Genomic DNA, 12302 nt, shown 5'->3' on the forward strand with positions numbered 1-12302 from the left:
TTCTCTCAATTAATTCCACAAACAAAATTGGCCCCATATATAGGTAAGGCTTTGGGCTTGTTCGTCCATTCCATTCTCACCTCTAAAATATGTACTCATTCATTTAAAAATATAAAATATTTTTAACTAAATTTTATTCTTTAATAAAATAATTACCTACTTTTAAAGTAACCCTTTCTTTTCATATTTATTCCTATTAAATACCTATAATAAATATAAAGTTATTATTAGTAGGAGTACTTTTGAAAAAAAGACAATAATTATACATAAAAAAACTAAAAATATTTTACATTGTTTAACATCAAACTCCTTAAAAAATGTCTTATATTTTTGAACGGAGGAATATATTTTTTAAATTTAATTAATAATATTTTCATCATCCCGGATTAAATACTTTAGTTTTAATTAAATTTTGAAAAGTAGTAAAATTTAATTGTGAAAAATAGTTTGCAGGATCTTACCAAAAATATTAAAAAAACATACTTAACAGGAAGGAGGGAATTAAATATCAATTATTAAACATTAAACATTTAAACTGTTTTGCGGTTCCAATTTCAGCATTCCAAAACCAAAACCAAAACCCTCCCTGGGCGCGTTGGCATAGCAGTGCGCCACAGCCCTCTCCTAGCTTCCGGAGTCCGGACTCATTGTCCCTCGCTCTCCGCCTTGCCTGAGCCCTGCACCGTCGCCGCCGTAGTGCTTTTCAGTATCCACCACACGTCCGCGGTCTGCTGCTCTCCTCTTTCCAGTCTCCGCGTCGCTCTGTTCTTCCTATCTGCAGTTCGCCTTGTGTTCGGGTAAGCTTCGTGTATGCCTCCGTTGTTGGCTTCTGGCAGATTTGAGTTAGTGTTCGGCCTCGGGTAAGCTTTCCATCCTTTAACATAATCAATTTCTTTCGCGTGTCCCTGTTTAAATTGCTGTTCGTTTCAAATGGCTACTCAGAATTTCAGGTTGTATATAATTCTTGCACATTAGTTCTGATTGAAACTGTTGCTGGCTTCAAAATGCTGTTAAAAAGATATATTCTTATTGCTTTATGTTTTAGAGTAAGATTGCGTGATGAGGTCCAGTGTTAAAACAATGTGTAGAACTTCAGGTTATTTAAATGGAGATGTTTGGCTTGGGCCTGACTTTAACTTATTTTTCTCTGGCCTGAAGAGAAGACCTGACCTCACAAGCCAGAGCTTTGCTCCTTATATCTCTCGAATGAGAACAGCGGCATGACCGGCCAACTCTTACAATATCATTCATTTGCACTTTCCTCCGCTGAAAAGCGACCCGCCTCCGTCGTAAGCGTTGTCCATGCATCGAGCTACCCCTTTTTCAGTCAAGAGTCATTCTGTTTTCTTCAGCACACGCCCCTGTATCCTTATTTGCAACGCCATCATTGTCGCCGTGTATTGTGCAAGGTATAACGATGCCATTTCTCTCTTCCAATCTTAAGGAGAGATGTTTGGAGCATTATGAGTTCTGAATGCAACTTACAGAGTACTTTAAACTTAGCACAGCACTTTTGACATATTTTTATTTGAACTATTTGTATGTTGTGTGCTTTTCTAGTGATTAAATTGAACAGTTGCTGGTTATGATAGCGATTTTTAGAGTTTGTGAGCTGATAGTTTAGGAGGTTCATAGGCCTTGGGAAATGTGAACTCTTAATAGCAATTTTTGGTTGGCCATTCCTTTGGCCATGTTAATCTCCCTAACTCTCTCTGTTATGAGAGATAAATTTCTCTTTATTTAGCCATAATATAGATTCCTCTACCCTTTTCTTTTATATGTTTGGTCATTTGTGATAAGTATTGTTTTTCGCCTTAAAATTATAGTTGTAACACGAGAAAAACCAGCTACGTAAAAAGTTTCTATCCATTTAGAAGGCTAGATTGCCAGAATTTCAAATCACTGTTCACTCTGATTCTTTCCTCTTTTTGAATCTCTATGCAACAGAACCACAGAATTTGCCAAAACCCACTCATATAAGGGTAGCACTTCTATGCTGCCTAACTGTCCATAAAACCACCATATAAGAACTGCTCCACGGTCCTCCTATCTTCCAACTTCCTTCCCAGACCCTTCAGAATAAGACTGAATATTGGGGATGTCAAATATTATGATGAATGTTGCTTGCTTAACAGGGTCTATGTCAGATTTTAACTATCATGCTTTGCTAACAATTTGTTGGAAATCTTAAGCATTTTGTTAAGCCTATTAATCTAGTAATTGAAATGTTACTGATTTTCCTAGCATGGTATTTGAACCTTATTGGGTTTCTACTCTTATGATATTGTTATTTTCTTATATATGCTTTTTGGCTAATTTTTGTCTGATATAATTGAATACCTTTGAATGTATATTTACTTATGGAAAAAAATAGGATATCATCTTTAATTATCTTTTCTGAGATCAGATATCAATTCAGTTTAGGATACGCATGTGATGAATGTTAGTTCATGGAATTTTGAGCCTCTATTGTTATTGATTGCATTTTTCTTGCTGAATGCAGTTGAAAATCAAAATTGGTGGCTTTTTTAATGAAGTATGAAGATTTCCTATAATTGCAGCAACTGGGTCTTGACAACAATATGCTAAATGTCATAGCCCAAAGCCTAGTACTATCCTTACCATCTTACAAGGATGCAATAACATCAAAAGGCTTAAAAAGATCCATGCCTATGTCATTATTAGTGGACTCCAACACCATGTTACTATTTCCAACAGACTCCTGAACTTTTGTGCTGTCTCAGTTGCAGGTTCCATGTCTTATGCTCTACATCTATTCCATCATATGGACAACCCTTCAACTGAATCATGGAACTCCATTATCAGAGGCTTTGCACAGGGCTCATCACCTCACCAAGCACTTCTTTACTACAATGCCATGGTTTCTGCTTCAGTTTCTCGACCTAACAGCTATATTTTCTCATTTGTTCTCAAGGCTTGCGAGAAGATTAAGGATGAAAAGAAATGTAGAGAGGTTCATGGATCTATAATCCAACAAGGGTACGAGAGAGATGTTATTGTTTGTACTAATCTGATGAGATCATATGCAGGGAATGAATTGATTGAGAGTGCACGAAGAGTTTTTGATGATATGTCTAACAGAGATTTGATTTCTTGGAATTGTATGATATCATGCTATTCTCAAGCAGGTTTTCATCAAGATGCTTTGACATTGTACAATCAAATGCGAGATAAGAATGTTGGCTTGGATGGTTTTACACTTGTTGGCTTGGCTGCATCATGTGCTCATATTGGAGCTATGAATATTGGGATTCAAATGCACAAATTTGCTCGTAGAAAGGGTTTTATGAATGACATTTATGTTGCCAATGCTCTTATTGATATGTATGCAAAATGTGGATGCTTAGATAGTGCACTTTCTATCTTCAACAAGATGAAGAAGAAGGATGTGTTTACTTGGAACTCAATGATTGTTGGCTATGGAGTTCATGGTCACGGAGAGAAAGCAATATCACTTTTTAAGCAGATGTTAGTGGGAGGAGTCCAGCCAAACTCGATCACATTTCTTGGTTTATTATGTGGATGTAGTCACCAGGGTTTAGTTAAGGAGGGCATTCAATATTTCCATTTGATGAGCTCTGACTTCAAGCTGAAACCAGAAGTCAAGCATTACGGTTGCATGGTGGATCTTTTTGGACGAGCAGGAAAACTTGATGAGGCACTTGGGCTTATAAAAACTTCTTTCTTTGATGCTCCGGTGCTTTGGCGGACATTACTCAGCTCTTGCAAGATTCATAGAAATGTGACTATTGGAGAAATTGCCATGAGCAATCTGGTCCGAGTTGGAGTGCCAAATGCTGGCGATTTTCTGCTAATGGCCACATTATACGCTGGAGCTAAGGATACAGAAGGGATTTCTCGAGTGAGAAAAATGATGCAAAACCAAGGAATAAAGACCACTGTGGCCTGGAGCTGGATTGAGGTGGAAGATGAAATTTACAAGTTTGTTGTGAATGATAATTCACACCCAGATTCTTGCAAAATTTATGCGAAACTGGAGGAAATGATCCATCAGGCTGCTTTACTTGGCTATGTACAAGAGGAAGAGGTTATTGACACATATCCTTTATTTAGTACCGAAGTGAGTTTGGGAAGTTCAGTTTCTAAACATAGTGAGAAGTTGGCAATTGCCTTTGGGTTGGTAAAAACACCACCAAAATCTTGTTTACGAATAATGAAGAATTTGAGGGTTTGTAATGATTGTCATACGTTTATTAAATTTATTTCTAAAGCATTTGATAGGGAAATTATTGTTAGGGATAGAGCCAGGTTTCATCACTTCAATGATGGTTCATGTTCCTGTGGAGATTATTGGTGAAAATTCATACTTATCTTAATTAATTTTTCCCACTTTTTCGACATGGTTTTGTACTTACTGAGATGAGATGCTGAACCTTAGCTTTGCACGATTCGTTATACTTCCCATTAATTTGCCATTTCAGTTGCTATAGATCTATGACAGAACCCAAGGCTATTGCAAATTTCATTCTTCGCATTTAGTTTTTCTCTTAAAAAAAAAAAAAAGGAGACCAAAGTGCAAATGTGATTCCTATTTTCCAGGTTGGCACTACTTCTAATATATCAGATGGGTAGTCCACCATGCAGCAGACTGTAAAATATGCTTCCTCAGTCCTAGTTTTATATAAAATACTTTTAAATAAAATTACATATATTAATAAAATTTATTAAATATACTTTATAATTTTATTTTTTTGAAAACAAATATATAATTTTTTAAAATTACTTTTCCTTTAAATTTTTTAAAGAAAAAGATAATATAACAAGGAGGGAAATGTATATATGTAAGGTGTGTTTAGAGTTACCAATAAAACTCCATCTAATTCTTATAGGATCGGTTTTTAAGAGCCCTAACTCATAAGCTTTTTTATCCTAAATTATCACTTTTTTCAAGCCAGGCCTTCATGAATTGAATTGTAAGGAATAAAGATCAAATAATAGTTAATTTTACATTAATAATAAAAATTGTTAATTTTACATTAATAAGACAAAAACTTGTTTACTTTAGACTTCCCATACCACATCTTGTTTCTTCCTAATAGAGTACTCCCTCCATTAAAAAATATAAGGCATTTATAATCAAATCTCACCCTCTAATAAAATAGTTATTTACTTTCAAATTAACTTTATCTTTTTATATTTACCTCTATTAAACACTTTACAATAAATATAAAGTCATTATTAATAGAAAAACTTTTTGAAATAAAGGCAATGATTACACATCAAAAGACTGAAAATTTCTTACATTTTTAAACATCCAACTCGTCAAATAATGCTTTACATTTTTTAATGGAGGGAGTATATAATATAATGTATGTAGGTGACAATTTTTCATGTGTGTAGTAAACAGATTTATTTTTCTCCACTGCACTTTTACTATAACTATAAATCATTCACACTAAATTTTAACTGTAAAATCATAAGTCATTAAAATATTTTAAAATAATTTACAAATTGAAAAATCAAGAGCAAAATATAATTTTTCAAGCTTAAAAAAAATATAAGGGAAGTTAATCTGCAATTAATATTTTTTTAATTTTAAATTGAGTCCCTGTATTTTATTTTATTTTATTTATTTTATTTTGATCAGTTTCTTTTAGTTTGACCAATTAAATACGTCAATTTTTATGCTTAAATTCTTGAATTTTTTTTAAAATGAAATTAAAAACTTTTATATTTTTATCAAAAGATTATATAGCTTTAGAATTAATTACATAAATTTTATAATTCAAAATTTATAAAAATAATTTATTTTTTCTAAATAAATTTTATATAGAATTTTTTTATGAAAAATCAATAAAAATGTAAGCATTGTATTAAGTTAATTTTTTTTATCAAAAGTAGTTATTTGGTCAAATTTTTGACCAAAAATATTGAATCATTTTTTTAAATTTTAAATTATTTTTTGTTCTTTAAAAGTTAATCACTCATTAAGAAATTTAAATTTTAAGGACTAATTTATTTAATTCATCCAATTATAAAGACCTGATTAAAATAAAATGAATTTCTAGGATCAAATTAAAATCGATGAAAGCTAGAAAGACTTGCAAATTAATTTCTTTTCAAAGTTACTTTTTTAGGCAATATTTTCAGCCCAAAAACAATCAAATGTATCCTTATATTTACATTTAATATTAAATTTATAAAATTCTTGTAGGCCCAAAATATCTATAAAAATTATATATAGCTAACTACTTCAGTATTATGATTTTATTCAAAAGTTTAAATATAATATTTAACAAATAAATTGATAATAACATCAATTTTTTTTCAATCAACTTGTAAGTAATGAATTTCAAGTAATCAATTTTAAAAGTTTATTATAAACCCATTTATTTAAGCTCTTTTATGAAAAAATTTATTATTTTTCAAAAAAATCTATTTTGTGAAATTATTTGTTTGTTTAAAATTTTAAAAATAATTAGAATCAAAGTTAAAAAAAACATATTTTTGATTATTTTAAAAAGTTACTTTGGATGGCTTCTGAAAAAAAAAAATCTGATGCCAAAATTCACATAAATATTATAACATTATAAAAAATTAAATAATAAATTATTTTTATAAATAAAGCTTAGTGAATATAACATAAAATCTAAAATAATTAAATAACAATAAATTTTTCATGAACATAATAATCAATTTTTATTATTGTAATTAAATATAATATAAATATCTGGATTTTATAAAATCTCTTAACTATCTAGAAATTATTTAATTTTAATGATAAATAAATGGGCTGTATGTCTGATCTGAAACCTAAAAGATATCTGAAATATAATCTATTCACTTAAATGCATAAGTCAATTTAAATTTAAAATTTTTTAAAAATTAACTTTTGAAAACAGTTTATTGATGAATTAACATGCTCCTGTTTAAAAATGTAAGATATTTTTTTAGGAGTTAAATATTAAAAAATATAAGATATTTTTAATTTTTTAAAGTATAATTATTACCTTTTTTAAGAGTCTCTATTGATAATAATTTTATATTTATTATAGAATATTTAATAAGAATAAATATAAAAAAATAAAATTAATTTAAAAATAAATAATTATTTTATTAAAATAAAATTTAATTAAAAATATTTTATATTTTTAAACGACCAGGTATTATTTTTCTGAATCGAGTTTATAAATTCCTCATTTCCTCTAGAGGCTACTGAACCGGGAAATTCTGGGACGATTACTTTTGGCGCGAGAAAATGAAGCCACCAAAAATTGATGATTCTTTGTATTGGGGCAAGCGAAAGAGGCAAGCTGTTACAGCTGAAGATTCAGGGACTATCCCTCGTAACATTTCTTCTTTTCTGCGAAATGGAAACGATGGGATGAGCGCAAATCAATTGGCAGCGAAGGCTTCGCAGTTACGTTTAAAGGGAAACCATGAAGAAGCTGATGAATTTTCGGCAAGTTGAGAAACAGTTTCCTTTAAGAATTAGGCTTTTTTTTCTCTTAAAAAAAAACCTTTTGGTACAATGCTTATACGTTCATAGTTAGTTCATTTATTTATTTCTTTTAAACTTACCAAATAGTGTGGAGTTATTCATGGCCAACAATCTTTTCTGCTAATCTTCCAGTCGTGTGCAAAGGAGAATCAAGATGACGTAATCAGGCCAAGAAGAATTGAAGCAAGTTCAAGCAGGTATTTCCCTATTTTTGGAACTCTATTTCTATCTTATATAATTCCCTTAATTCTGAATATATTTGCAGTAATCATTCCTGAATAGTTACAGAGCATATTCTTATTTTTGTTATCTAATTGATTGTTTCTGTTTATTTATTTTTTCTTCTATTCAAGTCCCTACGTTGCTCAACATGTTTGTTCTTTGTTTGCGAGGTAGCTGTTTGTTTCCTGTAAATTACTATCAGTTCTTAAAATGCTGTGTCATTGACCCTCCTCATTTTCTTTAAGGTGTGCCAAGAAGAGCATATCTTTTCAGCAGGAAAAAGGAGAGGACGATGCTGATATGCATCTTGCACGCATGATTATGCAGAGCAAGCGAGTCAAAATTTCTAATCTGGCAGATGAGTATGGAGATGGTGAAAGCAGAAAGAGCCGAAAGAAGAGAGATCAAGACATGATGGCTCAAAAGAAACCTCAGATTTTGACCCAGAAAGACCGTTGCGTCTCTTGTTTTCGTCCTCTGGATCTTCTTGTTTCAATCGCCAATTGCACATATCTGACATTCACAAGGTGGCAGCCAGTGTTTCCTGGCCACTGTTGTATTTTACCGACTCAGGTGAGCTTAAAGCACCTTAGCCTTTTTACTTGAAACAATCGCCTGGAATAAAATACCTTTAACACTTAACAATGACTTTAGATAGGATTTGAACTCTTCATAAACAGTGGGGTAGGAGGAAAGTCTTAGATAGGATTTTAGAGAGGAGGAACTAGAATTTATTTGGCATCTGCTTAAGGCTGTCGAGATTCCATGTAGTAATATTGCATGTCTTTGGAAAATTGAAAGCAGCATCAAAGTATAAACTGACGTTTAAATTTTCTTTTTTGGCCTTCTAAAATGCAATGGCAATTGAAATATCATGAACTGATCTTTGAGCTTGTGGATCTGGACTGCAGGCTGTGATTACTATTATTAGTATAATTTTTACCTTTCAATTCAACTCTAACATTTTGTACTTATCTGCTACCTGTTACTTGACAGCATGAATCAGCTACAAGAACTGTGGATGACAATGTTTGGACTGAAATTCGGAACTTCAAGAAATGCCTCATTATGATTTTGCAAAGCAAAGGAAGGAAGTGGTTTTTATTGAAACTGTGATGGGATGGGCTCAACAGCGTCGTCATTGTATGATTGAATGCATTCCTTTACCCCAAGATATTGCCAAATCGGCTCCTTTATACTTTAAGAAGGTAATATTTCAAATAAAATATTCTTTTGTCTAGTACTTAATGCTGACACTAGGGCTGACTCTGTCATTGATAAGTCTTCCATTGTAGAGTATCTTCATGTTCTATATGGTATTTGTTGTTAAAAGTGGGGTTGATACTGCTATCTGTGATCAAAAGCCCTTTAGTACTGTTAGAATCTAATTTTTATGTTTCTATATATGTTCTGCGATGATATATTTTGTTGTTAGCTTGTGTTGGATTATACTCAAGATTATTATTTTATTGCTTTCTGCAAAATGTCTCTGTTGTATTTAGTTTGCACCTTTGGTTATTCGTTGCTACTATTTGTTGACACTGCAAAACTATATATATATGCTATTTCATGTAAATACAACAACAAATCTTCTTCAAGAAATGACACTACAAAATGGCAGTATTTTGTTCAATGGGAATTCATTTTGTACTTGCTATATTATTTGATTCTTATTTATTTTGATCAATCATCGTTTAAATTGATGTCACCACAGGCAATTGATGAACCTGAAGATGAGTGGAGCCAGCACGACGCCAAGAAGGTCATTGATAAAAAGTTGACTTTGGACTGAACAAGGGTTTTGTGCATGTTATTGATGATGAGCAGCAGTTCAACAGCAACCTTGGTCTCAATGTCATCAGAGGAATGCAGCATCTAGCCGACGAAGACATGTACCGGGCCACCGCCACGACGCGGTGGAAGTACAAAAACAAGCCGTTGCCAACCTCTTGAAAGAGTGGGAGCCCTTTGACTGGACAAAGCAGCTCCATGAAGGATGATTGTGCCTAGCCTTCTGTGTTTCCAACGTCAACCTTGACTGACCTGTAGGTTTTTGTAAAGAGTTCTGATGTAAAACAAGAAAGGAGAGGGGGACAGAGAGAGAAAAGGAGGAGGGAGAGAAAAAGAAAAAGAGAAAGGTTAAAACTCTTAAAAACTCTTATTTAATAATATTTAAAAATTAAATACAAATGAAAAATTTAACTCCATTTATAAAGCTCTAAAAATAATAAAATAATAAAATTTAAATTCAAATCTCAAATTTTAAATTTAAATCTAATATTAAAAATAGTAATATCTAAGGTAACAATAAAATAAATAATAACTTTTGATTATAATGAATAAAATTCTTTTTCAAATATTCCTAATGGATAATTCTAATATCTTAAATAAATTTTATTATTTTAATTAATCATTATTTTATATTCCATCATTTCTTTCCCTGCTTAAAGAACTTGTCGCACCAATTTGTAGGGAGGGATGGGCGAGATAAAACTTCATCCATGTGCATAGATCTAAAAATCATTTTCAACAAATGAGATAGTGAAAGAACAAAACTCTTGCAATAATGAGTATGTTTGACTGTGCAAAATCTTTAGAAGATATTTTCAATAGACAGAGTGTTGTTGGATTTAACCATTAAGCAATGAAGTGGCTTTGAGAGATGCAACTTGCGGACAAAGAATAATATAAACATGATAAGATTGATTTTGTTAGAAACAATTTGAGAAAAGCCACTTGTACTGATGTATAGTGGGCCACTTAATCATTATTTAGAGAATCTTCTACTAGCAAGGAAGGAACTTTTGCCATTATTGGCTCACTTGGTGTTTGTTCTTTCATTTGTTTCGTCAACTAATTGATCATCATCTTAATCTTATATGTTGCCCTGTTAGCTTCACCACAATCTCTCCTAAACTTGTCAAAATAACAATTCTGTTCTTGTGGAAAGCGATCCAGTTTAACCATAATTTGGTCTATGTTCTCTTGAAAGTCAGTATATTCATAATAACAATAGGTACTATCCTCATATTAATAAACATAATCATGTTGATGGCTATTAAGATGCTCATGTTGTCATTACTCAATGTGCTCATACCGATATTGATCTTCATACTCATATCGCTTATGATTAGCACACTTCAACTGGAGATAGCGATGCTCATAATTGTCACAATAAGTATGCTCATACTGTTGATGGCTTGTGTACTCATATGATTGCTCTTCATAATCATACCAATAGTTATCTTGCCAATAAATATTTCATGATGAATAGGCATATTGTTGTTGATATTCATTACGTGTGTACTGTTGAATGTAATCCTTTCACTATTGAGCGTATTGTGGTAGATCGGCATATTCATACTAATAACTTTAAATGTGTGTATATGTTATAACTCAATTAGCAACTAAGCATCATAATGTTTTTTTTTTTCTTTTTTCTTTCTTTTTTCCTTTTTTCCTCCTTTTTTCCTCTTTTTTTTTGGAATGCAAAAATCTCATATCAATAAAAAATAAAAATGACTCAAAATGCTGCAAAAGTATGAAAAAATTGCAAACCTCTAAAATTTAACAGTGAGCAAACTTGTAGAAAGTGATGAAAGTATTCCAATCAGCAGTGTTGAATAATGAATTCATTATACCTTATTTGAACCTCTCAATTTTAATGAAAGAGTTATACTTTTTAAGTGAGATTAGCAACAAAAGTGTGATAGAAATCTAACTTTGGTACCAAATTAATGTAAAACAAGAAGGAGAAGAGAAACAGAGAAAAAAAGAAGGAGGAAGGAGCGAGAGAAAGAAAGAGGGAGAAGGCCGAAACTTTCAAAAACTCTTATTCAATAATACTCAAAAGCTGAATACAAATAAAAATCCTAACTCTATTTATAAAGCTCTAAAAATAATAAAATAATAAAAACTTAAATTCAAATCTCAAATCCTAAATCTAAATCTAATATTAAAAATACTAATATCTAGGATAACAATAAAATAAAAAAATAACTCCTGATTATAATGAATAAAATTTTTTTTCAAATATCCCTAATGGATAATCCTAGTATCTTAAATAAATTTTAATTATCTTAATTAATCATTATCTCATATTCCATCACGTTCTTACTATATAGCAAATAAAAATGACTATAGCTTGTGCTTTCATAAAGGGTTGAGGTGCAATTTTGCCCTTAAACTATTCTTGGAGGAGATGTAATGTTCTTCTAAACTATTTATTGTAGCAATGTTGCCCCTAAACTAATCAAATCAGAACAATGTTGCCCTTACCATTTAAATGTCTGTTACTGTAATTAGTTGGACCCACTTTTCATGAGTTAAAGTAAATTTTTACCCCTAAACTATTTTCAAAGAAGTAATGTGCCCTCACTGTTTAAAATCATAAAATTAAATAAAACTAAAATTATAATACTATTAAATGCATACATAAAAATAAAATTATAATAAATTTAATTATATATAGAATAAATATAAGAAAAATATAAACTACAATTTTAAAACTTGTCATATATAAGTGGATTTTAGTTCAATTAGATATGAGTAGACTTAAAAACATCTACATTTGCACCTATAACTATAGATATCTTTA

The 12302-nt window shown here is 31.1% G+C and overlaps 1 protein-coding gene and 1 long non-coding RNA gene across 5 annotated transcripts; both read left to right on the forward strand.

Annotated features, from left to right (window-relative positions):
• The first annotated feature begins 568 nt into the window (after positions 1-568).
• LOC129321707 (pentatricopeptide repeat-containing protein At3g56550) lies at positions 569-4380 on the forward strand. 4 transcript variants are annotated; one of them, XM_054967590.1, is made up of 3 exons: positions 569-860; positions 1159-1409; positions 2504-4380. In XM_054967590.1, the coding sequence occupies exon 3, from the start codon at positions 2756-2758 to the stop codon at positions 4337-4339; it is 1584 nt and encodes a 527-aa protein (XP_054823565.1). In that variant the 5' UTR covers positions 569-860; positions 1159-1409; positions 2504-2755; the 3' UTR covers positions 4340-4380. The 4 variants fall into 4 exon arrangements, with proteins under 4 accessions (XP_054823565.1, XP_054823566.1, XP_054823567.1 ...); XM_054967591.1 differs by having other exon boundaries at positions 1164-1409; XM_054967592.1 differs by having other exon boundaries at positions 569-797; positions 1164-1409.
• A 3171-nt stretch (positions 4381-7551) lies between these two features.
• Positions 7552-9762, forward strand: LOC129321732 (uncharacterized). Its single transcript, XR_008596083.1, has 4 exons — positions 7552-7680; positions 7951-8278; positions 8702-8913; positions 9420-9762. It is a non-coding gene; the product is annotated as an uncharacterized LOC129321732 (long non-coding RNA).
• Positions 9763-12302: the final 2540 nt, after the last annotated feature.

Source organism: Prosopis cineraria, unplaced genomic scaffold, assembly GCF_029017545.1.
Source record: "Prosopis cineraria cultivar Desert tree isolate PC_DT_omini unplaced genomic scaffold, ASM2901754v1 PC10, whole genome shotgun sequence".
Lineage (NCBI taxonomy): Eukaryota > Viridiplantae > Streptophyta > Magnoliopsida > Fabales > Fabaceae > Prosopis > Prosopis cineraria.

Bases quoted from the DNA above. Each gene is read 5' to 3' on its own strand.
- LOC129321707 (XM_054967590.1), top strand. From the start codon at position 2,756: ATGTCTTATGCTCTACATCTATTCCATCATATGGACAACCCTTCAACT.